This window comes from Quercus suber, unplaced genomic scaffold, assembly GCF_002906115.3.
Source record: "Quercus suber isolate HL8 unplaced genomic scaffold, Cork oak 2.0 scaffold_164, whole genome shotgun sequence".
Taxonomy (NCBI): domain Eukaryota; kingdom Viridiplantae; phylum Streptophyta; class Magnoliopsida; order Fagales; family Fagaceae; genus Quercus; species Quercus suber.
Window position 1 is genome coordinate 93,210 of NW_027069625.1, and position 20,966 is coordinate 114,175.

The following is a 20,966-nucleotide window of genomic DNA, read 5'->3' on the forward strand; positions in this document are numbered from 1 at the left end:
TGGCGAGATGCACCTCTATTCAGTACACAGATTTAGACACTGAGGTTCGTGATTGTGTTGTTGAGGTAACAAGGAAGTTTTCAGACAGCATTGTGCAAAGCATCTGGAAATAATACCCATGCGTTTGTTGGATGATTCTCCACAGTTCAATAGGTTCCTCACTTATCAAACTCCATGCAATCTTGTTTACAGTAGAATTTATCTATTTATCTCTCAGCACAATTTGTTCGTAAATGCTATAGTTGGCTAATTATTTTTGATATTTAACGGGAAGGAAAACTGTCAAACTGTTGACACATGGAGGAGATATGCTTGAACTTTGTCATGAGCTGCGTTTACCTTTTGTTAGCTGGGTAATCTCCCACCAGGTATTTACTCAAAGGGAGTTGTGATTGTTTTCTTTTCTGTCATTTTTACTAACTGACATGAAATTATTTGAGCAATGCTATGATGATATGAGTGTTCGTGTCATGTCTTACATATATAATCTTTATTGTCTGGATAAACTCTCTCATTTTGCTATATTATGCTAAGGATACGCTGGTTTGGTATGACACCACCTGTTCATAGCTTTGTTCTTTAATTTTTAATTTTTTCTTTTCTAGTTTTTACTCTCTTTTTTTTAAAGCATATCTGTAAAGTTTGTCTTATGGTAGATTTGTAAAACTTTCCCTTTAACATAATAGGTATTCTACGACCATACACTGATCCTGATATGTTTCTCCACTTAATCCACCCTACTTTTATCCTGTAAGTCACATCCTCTTCTATCCCTCTATTCATATGATATATTGATCCAAGCCATCAAAAGCTCTCACTTTGACATCTCTTAACATTCAAGTTCTACAATCCCTTGATGTTGACTCTACGTTTAGTTTACCCACTAAATCATATTGTCTGCAAAATGCATACACCGAAGGACTTAATCTGTAATTGGTCTAGTAGATTCATGCGTAACCTGTGTAAAAGGATATGGAAATTAAGCTAATCCTTGATATGAACCGTTATGATATGAAATTCACTTGTGATGCTTCTACTTGCCTTAGCTAGTTTTTAAAATATTCTTTTCTCTTACCTTTGTTCATGAACCTTAAATTTAGCCTCTCAGACTATCTTTATCCCTTCCTTATTTGCCACTATAATTTTCATAACCAACTCCATCTCTATATTTGTGCAGGTTTCTATCGCTCTCTTTCTTTAATCTAACTGCTGCTTGAACTCCACATTACTTGACCATGTCTCCTTAGTCAATAACCCACATTCTTTTGATTCTCTATGTACTTCTTTAGCCACTGTTTTCATACAAGTAGCCATCTCGGGCCCCATCTTATCAAAACCTGATAGAGAAAGTGTCAAAGTGCTAATTTTATAAATCATAAGTGAATAAAGTGTTACATTTCTCTAAGCATATGATTTACAAATGCAAGTGTTAATGGCAAATTTAATGGAGGTTAACAAGATTGACCTTTGGTGGGTGAACTGAAACTTTTTAAATCTCAGATTGACAAAAGCTTAGTCTACATTACTGGTAGTGAAAGTTTAATTATCACCCCCCCCCCCCCCCTTCAAAACAACCAAGCTTTAGACCTAAAATTTTGGGGTCGGCTATGGTCTTTAATAGACTAATCATGATTGGCATATATTCTTTTTAGCCATTCTATCCTATCCAAAATCATACTCTTTGTCACCTCCTTATTGACATGTCCTTTTCAATACTTCTACTGATGTCTACTATTGTTATTTTTAAGTCTTCATCTACCTTTTTTTGTTCACTCTACTTAAATTAACTCACTCTTCTTGTTTATTTATCATTTTCCTATGCTCATGACCAAACCATCTCAAGTGAGTTTCCCTAATCTTTTTTATCAAAAGGGTCCAACCATTTTTTTTAAGAGATTTTCTTCATTTTGAATCCTATTTTTCCTTCTATTTGTACTGATCCATCTTAATATGCTCATTTTAGCTATATTCATTTGGATGGAGCTTAACTATTCTTATAGAAATTTTATAAAATTTTCCTATTAATTTAATTGGTTTCGTACAATCACACAATACTCCTGATGAGATTCATCACTCGATCCACCTTGTTTTTGTCCTATGATTCACATCCTCCGTCCTTTTGAGTTATTGATGCAAGATATCTAAAGCACTCAATCTTTGGTACCTCTTGACCATCAAGTCTTACAACCCCTTCATCTTTGTTTCTATTTTTACTTAACTTTCATTTCATGTACTTTGTTTTAGTCCTACTTAGCACAAAGCCTTTAGATTCTAAAGCATCTCTCCAAATTTAGAACTTGACATTAAATCTATATTTAGTTTCTTTTAATAAAACTATGTTATCTACAAAAAGCGTACACCAAGGGACTTTATCTTGAATTGATCTAGTGAGCTCATCAATAACCAATGCAAAGACATATAAGCTTTATTGCTAATTCTTGCTGCAAATATGTAGTAATTGGATATTCACTTGGGATGCCTCTAATTCTTGCCCCCTCCACACCAAAAAAAAAAAGGAATATTAAGAAGTATTAGACTTAAGTTTCAGGTTCAAACATAGGGAGTGTTCTGGCCTAAACATGAGGGGAGAGTTGAAATAAAGAGTTGACCATTATATGGAAGCCTAAGAGCATCTCTAGCATCCGGGTATATTAGCTAAAATTTGGAGAATCTATGCACTGTTCATGCTCCAGCAAATTTGGTAAACCTGGATTTTTTTTTGGCTCATGAACAGTAGCCCATCAGGTCTGATGGGCTACTGTACATTAGCAATCTAATTTCTTGGATTAAAAAATTAAACCAACTACTTATTATATCAATTCTTTCTCTCCTTTGGATTTCTTTTTTTTTTTTTTCTCTCATTCTCTCCATTTCTCACATAATCCAAACACAAAACACAAAACAAAATCTAATTCTTAAAATAAAGTTGAATCAGAACAAGCAAATACGAAAAAAAAAAAAAAAAAAAAAGAAAAAAAAAAAAAGAAAAGCCGATTTGACCCCGTTTCTCACATAATCCAAACACAGAACACAAAACAAATTTCAATTCTTATAAAATAAAGTTGAATCAGAACAAGCATTGTGAACCTTGATTGGCGGCGGTGGTGGGATGAGCGGACGTGGTAGTGCATGGTGAACGCTGATCTCCGATGGCATGGTGAATCTCGATCTTCGACAGCATGGTGAACACCGATCTCCCAGTCTTTCTCCTCTCTCTCTGTCTTTTTGTCTCTCTCTTTTCTCTGATGTGAAGAGCAAATGATGTTGCTTTGGAAGGTTCTTGAGGAGAAAAAGAAATAAAAGAAAGGGGATAGAGGACACGTGTGTGGAGAAGAATGAAATGAAAAAATAAAAAATAATATAAAGAATAAAAAATCCTAATTGAGAAATTCTACCACAATATTTTCACAATAAATTTTAAGTAACAAATTGTTAATAGTTAATATTGGCGAGATAAAAAATAATTTTAGTGGTGAGTTCAAATTAAAGCTAGTAACAACTTTCCACATAAATTTTGTTGTGAAAGTATTGCGAAAAATGTTTTAAATATAACACTTTTCATTAAAAAATATAATTGTTGGGAATAAATATAGGAAGAATAAATGATGATAAAGAATGAATAAAGAATGAATGAAGAAAGAATATTTAAATGAGATAGAGAATGGAATAGAGAATCTGTTGGAAGTGTATTTGAAAAAGTGAGTAGGTAAAAGCTAAATGTCATTGTTCATTCTCCAAACGGTACAAAAATTTGCTGAAGTTGCTGGAGATGCTCTAAGCTATTGAAACAACTAGCAATTAGAATCTGGAATATGTAAATCTAGGGAACTGCTAAAATAATATATATATCAGCAGGATATGTAGGTGTCTTAGATTTTTTTAGGAGCAAAAGCATATGCCAAACCAACCTGTATTAGCTCACAATTAATCAGGAAATTATTGCACTTTAAAGTTATATTTAATGGCTTGTTTTTTATGTTGCTTTGCACTTTCTCAAGGTTTAGATCACTCACTCAATTATGAACGTCTTTCAGTTTTCAATTGTTGCTTTTTACAATGTCAATTGCTTTGACATTCATGCTTCTCTATTCGTTGCTAAACATTAAAATTAAGTTCTATAGAAATAAAATGTGTTTCTACTGTCTATGCTGTAGAGATCTTCGTTCAAACGCTATGAAATATCGTATGTCTATAGAAGAGCAATTGGGCATTCATCACCAAATCGCTATCTTCAGGTGTGGATTACAATCATTGAAATTGTTATCGGGTTTGGTATCTTATTCCTTGTTATTTTTGGAAATGAATATATGGTGTTCTTAATGATTCTTTTGTGTTATATATAAGTTGAAGTCCTCTTTATACTGTATTTGTTGTCAACAGGGTGATTTTGACATTATTGGAGGTGCATCTGCATTGACAGAGGCTGAGGTTATCAAGGTGCTTCATTCTTCCGTTATACCATGCTCCCCCACGCCGCACTCCCCTCTCCTCCCCACCCCCTTCTTTTGGAAATCAAAGTAATGGAAGTATTTTGTGATTTCAGTTATTAATAATTAGTTTAGTTTCTTTTCAAAGGTATGAAAAAGGGTAGAGGGAGATCTTAAATGACATTGGTAGAAGCAGTAAAAAAGAACACGTTAATTAAAGGGGGAGAAGAGAGTAAGATTTTAGATATGATAGAATGTGGAGAAAAATATATGTGGCCAACTTTGATTAGTCTATTGATGATCCATAACCACTGAAAGTTTTTGAACTAGGGTTTTTTTTGTCATTCTTGTTGATGTAGTTAAGTAGCTTAGTTTCTTGTCTGTTTTCTTTAGAGAACTTTTGTATGCATTTTGCTGATTGCTTATTTGCTGAATGTACTGTAGAAAAGGAGGTTGGAAATTTTTTTTTTTTTTTTAATGGTGTAGGGCCCATCAAAATAATCTCAAAAGGCCCTAAAAGCTGGATTTTTTTGGGCTTGCCAAACGCACATTGATATTCTTTTGTTCCTTAAAAAATTCTTAAACATTGTGATCCTTGAGTTTTGCTTTCATGTATTACTTGAAGCCTTCAGTGGCTAGTCACTTTGAAACATAATAAGGGCATCATTACTTTCTTTATGGGCTACTCTCAATAACAACTTTTCCCAAAAAAAAAAAAAAAACGCAGGCATGATTATTAAAATGATGAGAGTTCTTAAGGTGTAATGAATGTATACAAAATTTCTCCTAAAGATTGGAAGCAAAATACAGTTGCTCAACAGAATCTAGAAAAGAAGAAAGATGGATGCAACCCAAAGCAAGCATCCAGCTGATATTGTAAACTAGTGTAGAGAGCTCCATTCATACGTTTAATTGATGAATTTTAAGATTAAAAGCTAAATTTAGTGTGAAACTTTTTCTACAGTTAATTTAGCATTTACTTCCTCTCTCCTTTATTTTCAATAAATATTTTTGGTCATCAAAAAGGGTATTAATTTTAGTATACAATAAAGATTGTGCATGTACGTAAGTGCATGTTTACATATAGGTATATTTGTTGTGGTCTCAGTAAATGTAGAATTGTCAGCAGGCTAGGGGTTGGGAGACTCAAAAACCAAAGATCCACCACTATAGTTTCCATTTCAGTTTGAAAAATCTAATTTGAATAAGATTTTTGCTGATATAATTAAAGCATTTGTAGTTGATTTTGACATGATGGGTTGCAAAAAAGAATGGAAAATCAGTTGTATTTTTTTGGGTAACAGAAATTTTATTAATTAAAAATTTACTAAGAATTCAAAGGGAGAAAAAAAAAATTATGTATAGTAGCTATATACCCCAAAACTAACACTAAGTTGATTGAAAATACAATGCATTTAGTATTTTTCTTATCAATATGAGACCACATTCTAAAAAATTTCATTGAAAATTTAATATCATTATTATCTGTTCATAACCTTCTATTAAGAGTTTTATAACCTTTTAAATAGCACTACTAGGCTGTAAATATTTTTTTCCCATTAAAAAAAAATAGCTTCTGTTCCCAAGTAAAAAGATACAACATACTTAATTTTTCATGTAACCTTCTTTTCCCCCCAATTGGCAGTATACGTTAGCTTCCCTAAACAAATCACTGTCAACACCTGACAATTTTGGACATGGTTGACTAGTCCCTACGTTTTTCCTTTCATTATATATATATAAAAGATAATATGGAGTAGACAGGAAAGGTGCTCCCAAAGAATTAAAAGCAAGATAAAGGATCTAAAATATCTAGAAAAACATCTATTTGTGTTGCCAGAAACAGATGTCTAATGAGACTACAATCTCAAAATTGAAGTTTCAGCCCTTTTGAGAAAACTTCACCTCTCAAATTGCACCTCCTATCCTTGTAAGAGTAAGAGGATGAGGTGATGAGTTTAAGACTCACTATGTGTGTATGTGTATGTGTAAATTACTATTAAAAAAAATAGAATCCACCCCTCAAAAGTTCTCATGTTTTTCAAACCATATTGTCCATATAAGACAAAAATGCAAACAAACTGACATGGTATTAGAGCCTTGGTTTGAAAAATAGATTTAGTTTGAATCCTAGGAAACCCCATTTGGTTATTTCCTATGTTCTTCATGTGCAATGCTCACGTTTGGTTATTCAGCATGCTTGCACATAAGGGAGGGAGGGTGTCAGTATGAGGTTGAAAGACAGTTAGCCCACTTCCTGTCAGCTTAAGCATTTGAAAGTGATGGTTTACTACAACTATCATTGATTGACACATGGCTTATGTTGACATGAATCTGAGAATCATGCCTAAGAAGCAAAGGTCACTAGTTCGAAACTCCCCTTCCTCTTCCTTATGGGTTAGAATTCACCATCAACAAACATTTCTTTGTGCCCATAGTGAAACTGTATATAGTGAGTATTACTTTATAATCGTGGCTTATTTTGCAGGGGACAATGGACATTGCAACTCGTTTTTTTAATCCAGATTCATGTGATATTCATCTAAATCATGGGGACCTTCTGGATGCAATTTGGTCTTGGACAGGAGTAAAGGCAGAGCATAGACAGAAAGTAGCAGAGGTATGTCATTAACATACTTGTAACTTAGCATCATTGAGTATGAGAAGTATGACCTGACAATTGATTCTGTTTCTGAATGAAGCTTCTTTCTATGATGGGTTCTCTGCGTCCTCAATCCTCTGAACGGAAATCAAAATGGGTGGTCATAAGGCGTCAGCTTTTGCAGGTTTTTGGAAAATGATTTAGGAAAAAAAAAAAGCTATACATATGGTTTCCTGCAACAATTATTTTCTTGGAGTTTTTTACCAAGATATGCAGTCCACATTTTATTTTGTAGTGATTGTTATTATATGTCATGCATTTTAGAAAAATGTAGCATTTGTAGGTTGCCTGATCTGTTCTCTGTAATCTTTTATCTTTGTATTTAATAATGCTCTTCTCTTTTCTGTTGATGAAAATTGTTTTATCGCTTTGGAAACTAGGGAATCGTGAGTAAATGATTTAGTAATATGAATATTAACTGAGGTTAAAATTGTTTGGTATGTGGTTACGTTTTCTTGAGTTTGATGTCATGCAGTTGACCACTGGAGTATGGATATCCCTTAAATTTATGAACATTGAAGTCAAGTGGATATATGTGCTAGACTTTCTATGATGTAGCTAGAACTTTCATGCTATCAACCATTGGGCTTGCTAAGGTTGCTTATGACCCATCAGTCCATGTGCTGTACATAACTACTCCACACTTAATAGTATCTGCTCTCTACAACATATAATTGTCAATTCTTTTTTTTTTCCCCAAAATACGGTTGAGTTTTTTTAAATTCCTTGTTCATTTTTATCTGCTGTCCTAACATATGCCACAGAGCCTATTAAGTCTTTTCCAAATAATCTTAGTATTTCCTTGAACCACCAAAATTCTTGTTTGCATTGTTTTCTTTGCCCTAAAAGATCTTCATGAATCGTGACTATATTCTGACTTTAATTAATTTGGCAAGACAGAAATAACCAGTATTTTGAAGACTCTGAAAGGACAGTAGTTGACTTAAAACTTTTCTTCTTTAAAACACTATTGGTCAATCTTAGGAAGTCGTATTACTTCGGTTTATGATTTGATGGATGCTTGTAATTTGTGTATTTGATTGTTTTGGTCCCCAGCTGTATACTTCAGTGAATCCTTTTCATGATTTGAATAAAATGTCCATCACTTATAAAAAAATTAATTGGGTGGCTTGAAAATTAATAATAATAATAATAATAAGACTCTTGTGAAGGGGATGTCATGAACATTTATATAGCCAATATAATATGGTTAAGGTGCATCTTATGTTGTCTTCTTAAATTTCATTCTCTTACAGGAACTCAATCTAGCAGAAGCTGTTGTAAACAGGTTGCAAACTGTTAATTTAAGGTTCTGTGGAGCTGCAGATCAGGCACTTGCTAGATTGAGGGGAGCCTTGCCAGCTGGTAGAATGCTATTGCTAATTTTTATATAAATAATATGATAGAATATATGCTTATCAGCTACAATACTAATGCAGATAAACTTACACGCAAGGCACTTGATGAGTTGTCAGATCTCTTTACCTACTTGAGAGTTTGGAGGGTTGCAAAACATGTTTATATTGATGCATTGATGCCACCAACTGAGAGTTACCATAGAGATTTGTTCTTTCAGGTATCATATCTCTGGTTTTTATTATTTTTATTTTTTTCCTTTAGGAATAAGCATATCAGTAATTAACTGCCACCCTTAACTCAGTAATTGCTAGCCTAGTGAGAATGTGAAATTTCACCATTCCAAATGATATTGACCAGTCTACATCACTTGTAAAAATTAGTTGGGATCAGCCATGTGCTGGTTTTTGTTCTATGGTCTCTGAATCTTAGCTTTGATGCTGCAGAACCCTGTGTGCGACCATCCAAGTTATCTTTGTTCTTTCTCTTAATTCATCCATCTTTTTTAATCTTGACAAATTCCATTTATCCTTCTTAACATCAAAATATATTTCTCAACCTGTTTTTTTTTTTTTTTTTTTTTTTAAGAAAGATGTATATATAAAAAGCTACCTTATGCAAAGAGCACAAAGCAGTCCAAAAAATTACAAGGAAAAAGAAAGAACAAAAAAGAACTTAATTTCAAACAGAGAGAGAAGCAATGAACAGGGATAGGGAATCACTAGATGTGAGTCTCCAAGCTCGAGACTAGTCAACCTGCTTATACCCAACTAAACTCAGCTAAACCTTTAGTGGGCTTGACTATATATCCTTTTACACCACTTGGCCCTATCCGGAACCTTGTACCCAATTATCTCTCTTAAAATAATTTATTTCAATGTAACTTCTACCTACATTATTTTTGTCCTCTTTTTTGCTCTTAGTGCTTATTCATATTGAAATGATCACTCTTCCGCACTGATACATACGTAGGCCTTAGTTGCACATTGACATAGGAAAAATTGTGGGTATTTGTCTACGTGTGCTTATGGTGTGTTTAGGGTTTAGAGAATTTTTGGATTATGGTTTAGAATTGTTGAAGAAATGGTTATGGGGTTGTGCTAGGAATTAAAAGATGGTTTGATGAGTTATTTGATGGCTATTTGGTAGAAGAAAGAATGTGGGATTTAGGGTTTTGATAGGTTAAAGAAAAGGGCTTGATATGGAGTTGTAAGGAAGAAGAAAAAGAAATAATTTTATGGTGTTTTGGGTTGTATGAATAGGACCCTTGAACAATGCCATAAGAAAGACTCAAAGTAAAGAGAGAAGAGAAAGGGAGGAGAACACACAAAAACCAACATGCCTCAATATTAAAAAACATTCAATATTATATCAATCTACTCCATCACTTGTTGAGTATCATAAGAATAAATATGTAAGGACTTTTTCTTGTACTAGTAGTATTAGGACTCCTAGTTTGAATAAACTAAGAACCTAATAAAAGACTATTTTGGACTTTAAAAAAAAAAAACCTATAATACTTTGGATTTCCTAGAAAATTATACTGACTAAACTATCAAAATACTCGTAATTCGTAGGAATTGCAAAAATTACAATTTTTCCCAATTAGCCATACCTAATAAATAAAAACCCAAATAAAAAAAAAAAAATTAACCCAAGGAAACATGTAATAGACTGTTAAAAACACATAACATTCACTTCAATTGGATTTCAATTGTCAAAATAAATCTTGAATATATGAATGTTTTTCTTTGGCTTTGTTGGTATTCACATAGTACTTCTCTCTTCTTCACCCACCTTACCCTAATTCTATGAGAAACATCCTTCTCAGTCTCTCTATCTTTATTTATAATCAAGCCAAAAAATAATCACTCTTTGGTATCTCTTGATCACTAATGTGATCTTTTAATTTCTTTTGCTGGGTTGACTAAATGAACATTCTATATTACTCAGTCTTAGTTGTCATCAACATAAACCTCCTAGCCTGTAATGTGCATTACAATTCTAACATATAATTAGGGGAAGTTACACTTCGTACTCTAGACTTTTAGAATGCACAATTGGCACCCTAAACTATAACCCATGTTACACTTTGCACGCCGCCATCAATTCTACCGTTATCTTGGATAACATCACGTGAAAATGCCCAATTGCTCCTCTTCTCAATCCCTTAAAAACGAAGGAGAAATTATAGGTTATCACCCTAAACTATACTCTCAATTACACTTTGCACCCTAAACTTTGGTTTTCCATCCAAGATAACAACAAAATTAACGGTGTGGTGCAAAGTGTAACATGGGTCATAGTTTAGGGTGCTAACCATGCTTTCTGAAGTTTTAGGATGCAAAATGTAATTTGGGTTATAGTTTAGGTGGTAAAGTGTAATTACCTGTTATAATTAATAGCATCAATCAATACAATACCATCTACTAATAACGTGTACCAATAGACATCATCCTAGACATTTGTGTGAGCTCATCTATAACTAAAGAGTATAAATAAGAACTTTACTTAATCCTTACAGTTCTATTGTAAAAGGAAACCCACGTCACATTCCTCTAATATTTTTACACAAGTTACTGCTTCCTCTAGTGTATGTTTGTTAGTATTAATTAAGGACTGTCTTCAATCGTAAAATGCACCACACCTTTCTAGGAACTCCACAATGCGTTGGTCTTTTCTCTTTATATTTTTATTGCCAGCCTGAGTAAGAAAAAGGCTCTCCATAATATATCATCCAAAATATATATATATATATATATGTATATCACCTTAGCATAACACAAATTGAATTTCAGGCACCATCATCTCCTTTCTTGACCTCATCTTAACCACCATTTTCCAAATTTCACCATATGGCCCATAAGTTTTACACCTTGATAATTGGTACAACTTTAGATATTCCCTTTATTTTTTTATAAATGGATTTTTAAAATGATTTTTATCTACAATAAGCGATAACTTAAATAGCACTTCCTCCTGCCATAAGAATAGGGAATATAAGATTGTTGGTTCAAAATCCATTGGATATTGTGTAACTTACCAATAAGAGAAGATTCCTTTTCTCTACTCTATAAGCATCTTAGATATTAAATCTTATTAAAAAAAGCCCAATCAACTACTACAAGGCTAAATCATTTGAACATTTCCTAACTAAAATAGAAATAACATAAAAATATACAACTTTCTCTATCATCTTTTTCATTTTATCCTTAAACTCACAATAACAACAAAATCTTTATGAATTATTGATCTAAGGTATCAAAAGCTCTCGCTCTTTGGTATCTTTTGACCACCAAGTCTTGTTGCCCCTTCATCTTTGTTTCTACTTTTTGATAAGTAATGTAAGAAATTACACTGGAAGAAATTTCTAATGTAAGAAATTTAAATTAGAAAAAAACCAACCAATTACACTGGAAGTGTACTAGAGTGGCACAAATCAAGCCCAGATTAAACGATCAATAAGATCGGAGAGAGAAAAACAAGTATAAAAAGGCAAAACTACACTCTAATCATGGAGAGTACGGAAAAAGAAAGATTTAATGTCAAGAATAGACTGTTCACAATCCTCTAAACATCTAGCATTCTGCTCTTGCCATCTTTGTTTCTATTTTTACTAAACATACATTTCATGTAATATGTTTTAGTCCTACTTTTTTGAAAGCCTTGGTTCTCTAAAAAAAAAAAAAAAATTTGAAAGCCCTTAGATTCTAAAGCATCTTGCCAAATTTCTGATTTGACATTAACTCCATGTCTAGATTCAGCCACAAGAACACTACATGATCTGCAAAAATCATACACCTAGGGACTTTTCCTCTTAAATCAATTAAGTGAGCTCATCCATCACTAGTGCAAAGAGTTATGGAATGTTGATCCTTGATGCATTCCTATAGTGATAAGGAACCCACTTGTGATGCCTCCACTTGTTCTCACACTAGTTACCACTCAATCATACATATTCTTAATCAACTTAATATACTTCAAAAGAACTCCTTTCTTTTCCAAAACCCACTCTCTATGGATCAATAAAAGGCATATGAAGATCTTTATAGGCCTCCATATTTTACCATTAGTTATATAAGTTAGAAAATAGAAGTTAGAAAATAGCTTCCATGGTAGAACACCCTGGCATAAAAACCAAGTTGATTCTCTGATATTGTTGTTTTGTGTCATAACCAGTTAACCTACACATTTAAACATTCACTCAAATATGTTGGGTTCCATGTTTATGAATGAAACGTCTACATTTTCTTACCCTTCTAAAATTTCCTACTAAAAAGAGGTTGTACTTGGTGCACAAGACTCCCACTTTTGTAGGGTTTGAGAGAGGTGCTTAGTGCATGACCATTTGCTTTGGGTGGAAGTCATTTGCCGTCGCACCAAGGCCTGATCTCTCAAAATTTCCTACCAAGTGTTGATAAATATTTGAATCTGTTTTTGTTAATAGGAATTTAACCATGTTGCAATTTTCTTGCCTAGGTATATTTAATAAAGGAGAACAATCCTGGATCACTTATAGAAGGTGCATTGCTTGCTGTTGGTGGTCGCTATGACTATCTGCTTCACCAAATGTGGGGTCATGAATATGTAAGTTATTACCATTAATTTCTTTGCCTACTTTATATTTTTTCTATTTACTTCCTCTGTTCTACTGTTGGTCCCTTTATTGTAATTTTCTTTATTCCATGACTCTTGTATGTATGCATAAGCACATGGCTTCACACAAAATGAATGCAAAGAAACAAATAAAAATGTGTGTGTAATGTGATACCCATTGTAGATCTACCCATTATATAGTATCCATCATTGAATTATTTTAGGCTTAATACTTTATCAGCCTTTTACCTTTGCTTTTCTCTTTTCTTCTCTTTTTTACCCCCCAGAAAACAAGTCCGCCAGGTGCTGTTGGGACTAGCCTCGCATTAGAGACAATAATTCAACATTCTTCTGTAGATTTTAAACCAATTAGGTACAATGTCCTCTTCATCTCTTTCTTTTAGTCTATTAATTTTCCACTAACCCTAAAGTCTTTGGTAATCATTTTTCAATCTAAGTTGTTTCCACACTTGTCTATACTTACATTGGCAGAAGTGAAGCTAGCACCAGTATTCTTGTTTGTTCAAGGGGAGGAGGTGGTCTGTTGGTAGAGCGTATGGAACTTGTCGCTGAATTATGGGAAGAGAACATCAAGGTTTGAGATTAAACTTCTAAGCAAAGTAGGCTATTGTACTAAATTGCTTTCTGCTCACTGGTTGATCATGTATATTAGGCTGAATTTGTCCCCACACCTGATCCAAGCCTTACAGAGCAGTATGAATATGCAAATGAGCACGATATAAAATGTATAGTCATCCTAACAGACACAGATGTGTCTCAAACGGGTTCTGTAAAGGTATTATTTCTACTGTCTGAAATTTCATTTCTGAATCTACTATTTTGCTTATATTATTTCCTGAAAGGAATATATATATATATATATATATATATTTATATATAAAACAGGGCAGCGTGTCAATTTAGTTAATGAATGAATATTGTAACTTAAATTAAGTATGTGAACATCAAAATTTTCAACTTCCTAGAAATACCTAGATCGCTTGATCCTTCTCTATCTTGGGTGGCATGAACTGCAAACCTCCTCACTCAAGTGGCCATACAAAAAGGTAGCGTCCTTTGGTGTTAACATCAACATGTCATGGCTCATGTTATTCTCCTTTTTCTGTGGGCTCTAGGGGCTGCAAGTTAAGGGGTAAATTTGGGGTGACTGCAGGCTCAATTGGAATGGTGTTACAATTTATGAATATGAGCTCGATATATTGGGGAAAATATAGGGCTGAATATGAACTCATTATATTGGTAGAGTCCTTTGGTCCTGGAAATTTGCATTCATCAAAAGAGAACCTTCTACTGCTGAACAAGCTAATTATATCGCTGAATGATTGCCTTTTATAAAATCAACGACTTTTGTTTGAATAGAGAAAGCCTCATCAATAGTGTGGATTATGGGCTCACTGTGCTTATGACTCTTTTTTTCGTTGATAGGTAAGAAAAAATATATTCAAGACACTATAATATGCATGAAAAGATAGTAGTTAGAAAGTACAAAAAGATGGTCATCACCATTTGGTGGAGAATTCCAGTCTTCTACACAAACTCTTTCAAAGGTTTCATCCTTCAATTCAACTGCACGCCCCAACCGACCCTCCAATACACCTTGTGGTGCATGTTCTACTGGTCCAGTATCATGAAATGACTTTTGATCTTCTATGTCATCGTTCTCATCATTGAGACCACTTTCTGGTATGTCCAATTTGTCGCGGTTGCCTTCCGGAATCTCTGTATGGGCTCCCGCTAGTTCCTACTGCTGAAGAGCTTGTACAACTTACAACAAATCTTCAATCATAAGCCTGATCTCAACCATCTCTATCTATGGGTCTTGATTTCCTCTACCTGACAACTTCTGCCACAACCTACCATACCTTAAAAATGCAAGCTTTTTCTTAGATCTGAATTTCGCAGCTTATATTTAGGATCTTTTGATGTGATGCCACTTGATGTAATGAGTAAAATTTAGGTCTGGTATAGAAGAAATGATTGAGAAGAAATTCTAGCAAGAAACAAGATTAAAGCAAAGAAAAAGATAATAGAATTAAATCAGAACGATTAAATCAATTTCAAGGCTCAAAGAGCTCAAGAAATATTCAAAATTAAAATTTTATGAAATAAATAAGAAAAGACTGCCTAAAACAATTCAAAAGAGGCTATTTATTTAGATTTTATTGACCCTAGAATCCTAAGCTCCTAACCCTTCATCTTGCATATAACAATTAATCCTAATCATCCAACTTCAATAAAAGTCACATTCTAGTCACATGACCTTTTAAAATACTCAAGACATAATAATAAATAAAACATGACATAGAAATAAAGACAAATGGACTAATGGCCATTTTTGTTTCCTTTTGGGCTTAAATTTTTCTACATCACAATTGCTAGGAAAATATACTTAAGAATTATATTTTATGATGAATTCTGCATATTTAGAGGGGAGAGGAGGAGGAGAAAAAAAATCTAAAAGAAAAAGGCCTGAACAAGGAACAGCAGCTTTTGTTGTCTGACTGAAAAAAATTTGTCACTTCGCGTACTGGTTCTATAAGCCATAGCTTGATCCTCTTTGCTGCATCTGCACAGGTTCAAATGTCAGGTGGTGATAGATCTTAACAAAAACATAGCTAAGAGGTGGGACCATTCTTAAGGATGGCTGTGTGGGGTTCAACCAAAAAATGACTTGTTTCTCACTAGGGCCATTTTTTCTGGATTCATTACTTTGTGATTATCATTGTATATTATTTGGGTTATGTATACTTAATGAGAAGTGTTTATACCTTGCAACTTCATAAGAAACAAGAGAACTTTGTTCCAACAAAGATTAAAATCTTGCATGGAGCTTCTTTGAAAGGATTTGGGGATGATAAGATGTGTTGGAGACCTGCTAGGGGTAAAGGTTTTACTGTTCATTCCTATTACCAGGTGCTGACTAATAGTTTCGATCAATCTGTCCCTTGGAAGACTGTTTGGAAGTCTAAAGTCCCCTCTAGAGTTGCTTTTTTTGTGTGGACTACAGCTTTAGGGAATATCTTGACTATTGATAATCTTAGGAAACGGCAGATTTTGATTTTGGATTGGTGTTGTATGTGTAAGAGAAATGGGGAATCCGTTGACCACCTTCTCATCCATTGCTCTATTGCTTTTGATTTATGGTCTATGGTGTTTACTCTGTTTGGCATTCATTGGGTTATGCCGAAAATAGTGGTGGATTTGTTGGCTTGTTGGCAAGGAAAGTTGGGGAGGCATCGGAATTCGGCTATTTGGATGGTTGAGCCACATTGTTTGATGTGGTGCATTTGGAGGGAGAGGAATAACCGGCATTTTGAGGACTTAGAGAGATCAGTTGCAGATCTTAAACTCTTCTTCCTTAAAACTCTTCTGGATTGGGTTACAATGTTTGGCTTTCGTTCTTTTTCTTCAGTCCATGGTTTCATGGATTTTTGTACTTTATGCACTTGATTTGTTTTTGTCCTTGATGTATACTTCTTGTATACTCAGGTGACACCCCTCTTCTTATTAATATATTCTTATTAACACTTGCATGGATCTAACTTGTCCGAAAGTCTCCAGAATGAGTGACACCTTTCTCCCTTAACACCAACTTCAACTCCTACATCTGTAAGGACACAGCCACATCATGAATTTGATCTTCTTGGTCCTTGGCACAACTGTTAGTACTTAGTAGCAGCACCGTGCACTTCCAGAATTTAATCAATTTTAAACCGCTACTATATCCTTTTCATTGAAATCTGAAACTCAGCAATAATAATTATCAGAGTTCTTCACTTGATTCTGTTGGTAAGATAAGTGGAGCCTAAACTTCAGGGCGACATCAACTATTTTTTAGGGGAAAGGGAAACAATGAAGACACGTTGACATTGAATCTGGGAGTTTCTCTTTAGACCCTTTTCTCCCCAAATGTTCATAGTTCTCCTTAAGGCCTACTCCAGTAATTGAACCTTCCTATTAGAGCATTAGCATCTGGAATTCTAAAAAATTTGCCATTTTACACTAAAAAGTTACTTTATTTATTTTACAATACCATTTTACAACTCACCCAACGTCCCAATTCTTGTACTTCATATCAAAGCCAACACTATTTATTTATTTATTCTTTTTTCTCTCTCTTCCTCTATGACTTTTTTTCTCTCTTCCTCTCCATCTCTCTCTCTCTATTCTCTTCGTGAAACCCAGCAACCATTGCACATCACAACTACAAACACATAGCACAACACAGCCACATACCCAAAACCAAAAGAACCAAAATCCGAAATAAAAAAACTCAAAAGAACCAAAAGAAATATTTTGCATAAACCCATCAATCCACCACCATCAAACACCCACCACCACCATTGCCAACTATCCACCACCATCACCAAATTGCAAATACCCACCACCACCAATACCCAGAACCAAAACACCCACAACCAAACACCCAAAAAATACAGAAAATACCCACAAGATCAGATAGAGAGGTGAGGATCTGAGTGATAGAGGAGAGAGAGGCAAGTCTGACGGCAAACCCAGGCCACTGTCTTCGCCGCTACCAAGTCATCGCCCTCCTCCTCAAAGTTGCCGTTGGCTACTAGAGAGAGACTAAAAGAGAGAAGAGATCTGTGTGTATTGGCTTGGTTAAGAGAGAGTAGAGTGAGAGAAGAAAAATCCAAAAAAGGAAGAGAGAGAGACTATAAAAAGCGTTATTTTATTTTTCCCATCTTGCTACAGTGAGCCCTAAATTTAGGACATTACTGTAGTTGAGTTGTAAATTTTTTTACTGCTCGCCTCCCGGCTAATGCATGTATTTTGTGGTTTGATGCTAAAATATAGCAAATGGAGTTCAGCTCATGACCTTGGTGCTTGATTTGAGTTAATTTTTAGTTTTCTTGGTCATTAATATATTTCACATTTTTTTCACATTAAGTAGCTTCTTGTTAGTAAACATACACACACAATTGTATCCTCTGAAGATGTATTAACTGCTTATTTTTTCATCTTTAGGTCCGTCATCTTGAGCTCAAGAAGGAGAAGAAAGTTCAGAGAGAAAACCTAGTCAGGTTTTTACTGGAGGCGATGACAACACAATTTAGAAACCCCTCAATTTGGAACTAGGCATATCTTCCTCGATGACAACACAATTTAGAAACCCCTCAGGTTCATAAAATCATGATGCTTGGCTTTGTTCTTGTCTAATACCTTGGAGAAGCATTATAATCATAATAATATACTTCTGAACTGATATTGGCAGTTGTCTCATTGAGGTGTATAATCAATTACCCTATTGTTACAATAATGGTCACAGGTTATGGTCCTTTCTCTGGTAGCCCCTTTCATTTCACGAGAGCCAGACTTTCAACAGGAATCATCAGTCATATTCTTGAAAGGGCATTCAAGAAGTTTTGCATGTTTACGTTTTATCTTTCTTTTTCCTGAAGACTCTTGAGATTTCTTTTGCTTCATAGTTAATTCCACATTTTAACGGTGTAAATCTGTAAATATTTGAAACATGAACTAGTGGAATACAATTAGCAACTGATGAGTTAGGGCTATCAATTTCTTTCCCCCCTTTTTTTTGTTTTATTTCTTCTTTCTCAGTTTTGTGTAAGTAGATATGTATATAACTAATATTGACACCAATCAATAGAAATGTCTCCCTTATTTTGCCTGAAAACAGATCTTCATTCTGTAATGTACCTTATATTGGTTGCAATCATCAGAATGATACCACATAGTTTAACCTTTTGTGCCATCTGTGGCTTTTTCTTATCTTACTATGCTGATACAAGATTTTGACATGGTTATAGAGCAACGATACAGGCTCATGTACGATTACGATTCTTATAAAACTGGGGATTTTTTTTCCTGATAGTTCCTACTTCCTAGTGGATTTTTTGTTTTTCAACTGTTCCTAGGATTCTGTGATTTTAAATTTTTATAGTCACCATCTTTGTTTGTGTCTTTTTAGTATTTCAATGGTTCAGTAAAAACCATGTTCATCATCACACAATCAAAATCAATTCTCTATTGATCACCTCATGTTCTTAGGTGCTGATTTGTGAAATTACTTTGCTTCGTGATATTTTTAATATCATGACCAGTGGGAGTGGATTGTGTAACTTGCCTTGTTTTAAATGGTGAGGTGGTAATTTGATTGTTTCTTACATGTAATTGAAATTTTCAAGGAGGAATTTTGATTTTGAGGTTTTCCTCTTGCCATATTAATTTGGGATTTTGTTGGAACCATGAAATTATTGTCTTCTAACACAATTATCTGTTTTGGCTTGTTCCCGTCATTTGATACAAAATTGCCTTGAAAGGGATGAAGGATGATGTGGAACATTTTTGATAAAATTACAATCCCAGTAACAAATCCAGGATATACCAAATTGGAAAAAGAAAAGGTAATTTTGAAAATTTGAGATTTTTTTTAGCCTATAATATTTTGTTCAGAAGTTTGGAAGGCTTGTTTAACATTTGGAGGGAGGATTTCAACGGTAGCTCCAAAGTACCCCTGCCATTTCAAAAGCCAATTTGGAAAATTGAATTCGATGTTTTTGTTGAAAATATAAATCACCAGTGATGATTATCTTTTTCATTTTTTTCTTTTGGTAAATTTTAAATTACACCCCAAAAGTTTAGGAGTGTTCGAATTTTACACTTTGAAGTTTTAGAATTTGGATTTTACCCCTTGAAGTTTGAAGTGTTTGGATTTTATATCTTAACGTTTTAGAATTTGAATTTTACCTCATAAATTTAAGGGGTGTTTGGATTTTATTCTCTAAAATTTAGTGGTATTTGGATTTTACACCTTAAAGTTTCAGAATTTTGAGGTGTTAAATCTAAATACTCCCAAATTTTAGTGGATAAAATTCAAATTATGAAATGTCAGTGTAAAATTCAAACACTCTCAAATTTCAGGAGGTAAAATCCAAATTTTGAAATTTCAAAGTGTAAAATTCAAACACCTCCAAACTTTAGGAGTGTAATTTGTAATTTACCTTTTTATTTTTTTTTTAATTTGAAGAATATGTTATAGCAGGCAATATTGATAGTTCCAATAATTGAAGAATAAGTGATTGAAATTTTGAAAAAATCTATGAGATATATTTGGATTATCTTCCCAAGCAAAGATTGAGATTTGAGAGTATTTGGAGAATTTGATAGTTTGAAGACGCAATATTTGTATGGTCATTCTAAGCAAAAATTGTTGAATCTGTGTCATTAGCCGAAAGGAGGAACATTACTTTTCCAATCAAATATCAAAACCTCAAATGGTATGTTGGATTTTTTGGGAAAAAATTAATTTAATGGGAATCCAACTATGAATCAACATTGGTTTTACACCATGTCTTTATAGAATTTAATCTTATAAGTATATATATATATATGTGTGTGTTGAATTTCTTGGAAATCAACTTAATATACTCTCTTTTATTTTAGAGATTGAAGCATTTCTTATTAAGCATTTACAGATTCTATTCATTATACACAACATGTTGTGTGTGTGTGTGTGTATATATATATACAACATGTTGTATATATATATATATATACACACACACATACACAAAACTTTGATCTTTTATTTGGCTTTATCTTAGGTTGTCATAGCTTTTGAAAGTTGACATTTTTTCACATCATTATTCTAAGAGTTGTGCTACATTCGCTACATTTTTCACATTGCTTTCACAATAAATTATAGGTGGTAAGTTATTATTGGTTTTAATTTGAATTCACAATTTAAATTACTTTTTTGCTCAACTACATTAATCACTAATAATCTACCACTTAAAATTTGTTGTGAAAATATTGTGGACATAATATTTTCTTATTCTAATATATATATTTTTAACTAGAGTCTAAATTCTATAAAGATTCCCAATAAAATCTCTTATATTTTACCTCATCCATTATAA

At 33.5% G+C, this 20,966-nt stretch overlaps 1 protein-coding gene across 1 annotated transcript in view; it reads left to right on the forward strand.

Annotated features, from left to right (window-relative positions):
* LOC112030234 (eIF-2-alpha kinase GCN2) overlaps positions 1-18,721 on the forward strand; it is a 43,472-nt gene extending 24,751 nt beyond the window's left edge. Inside the window, 15 exon segments of the mRNA XM_065777777.1 lie at positions 8-69; positions 72-153; positions 275-368; positions 4,155-4,235; positions 4,381-4,437; positions 6,916-7,047; positions 7,130-7,213; positions 8,346-8,454; positions 8,529-8,665; positions 12,925-13,032; positions 13,329-13,414; positions 13,534-13,636; positions 13,715-13,837; positions 18,052-18,204; positions 18,353-18,721. Coding sequence (XP_065633849.1) covers positions 8-69; positions 72-153; positions 275-368; positions 4,155-4,235; positions 4,381-4,437; positions 6,916-7,047; positions 7,130-7,213; positions 8,346-8,454; positions 8,529-8,665; positions 12,925-13,032; positions 13,329-13,414; positions 13,534-13,636; positions 13,715-13,837; positions 18,052-18,162 — 1,369 coding nt within the window. The 3' untranslated portion in view covers positions 18,163-18,204; positions 18,353-18,721.
* The last annotated feature ends 2,245 nt before the right edge of the window (positions 18,722-20,966 follow it).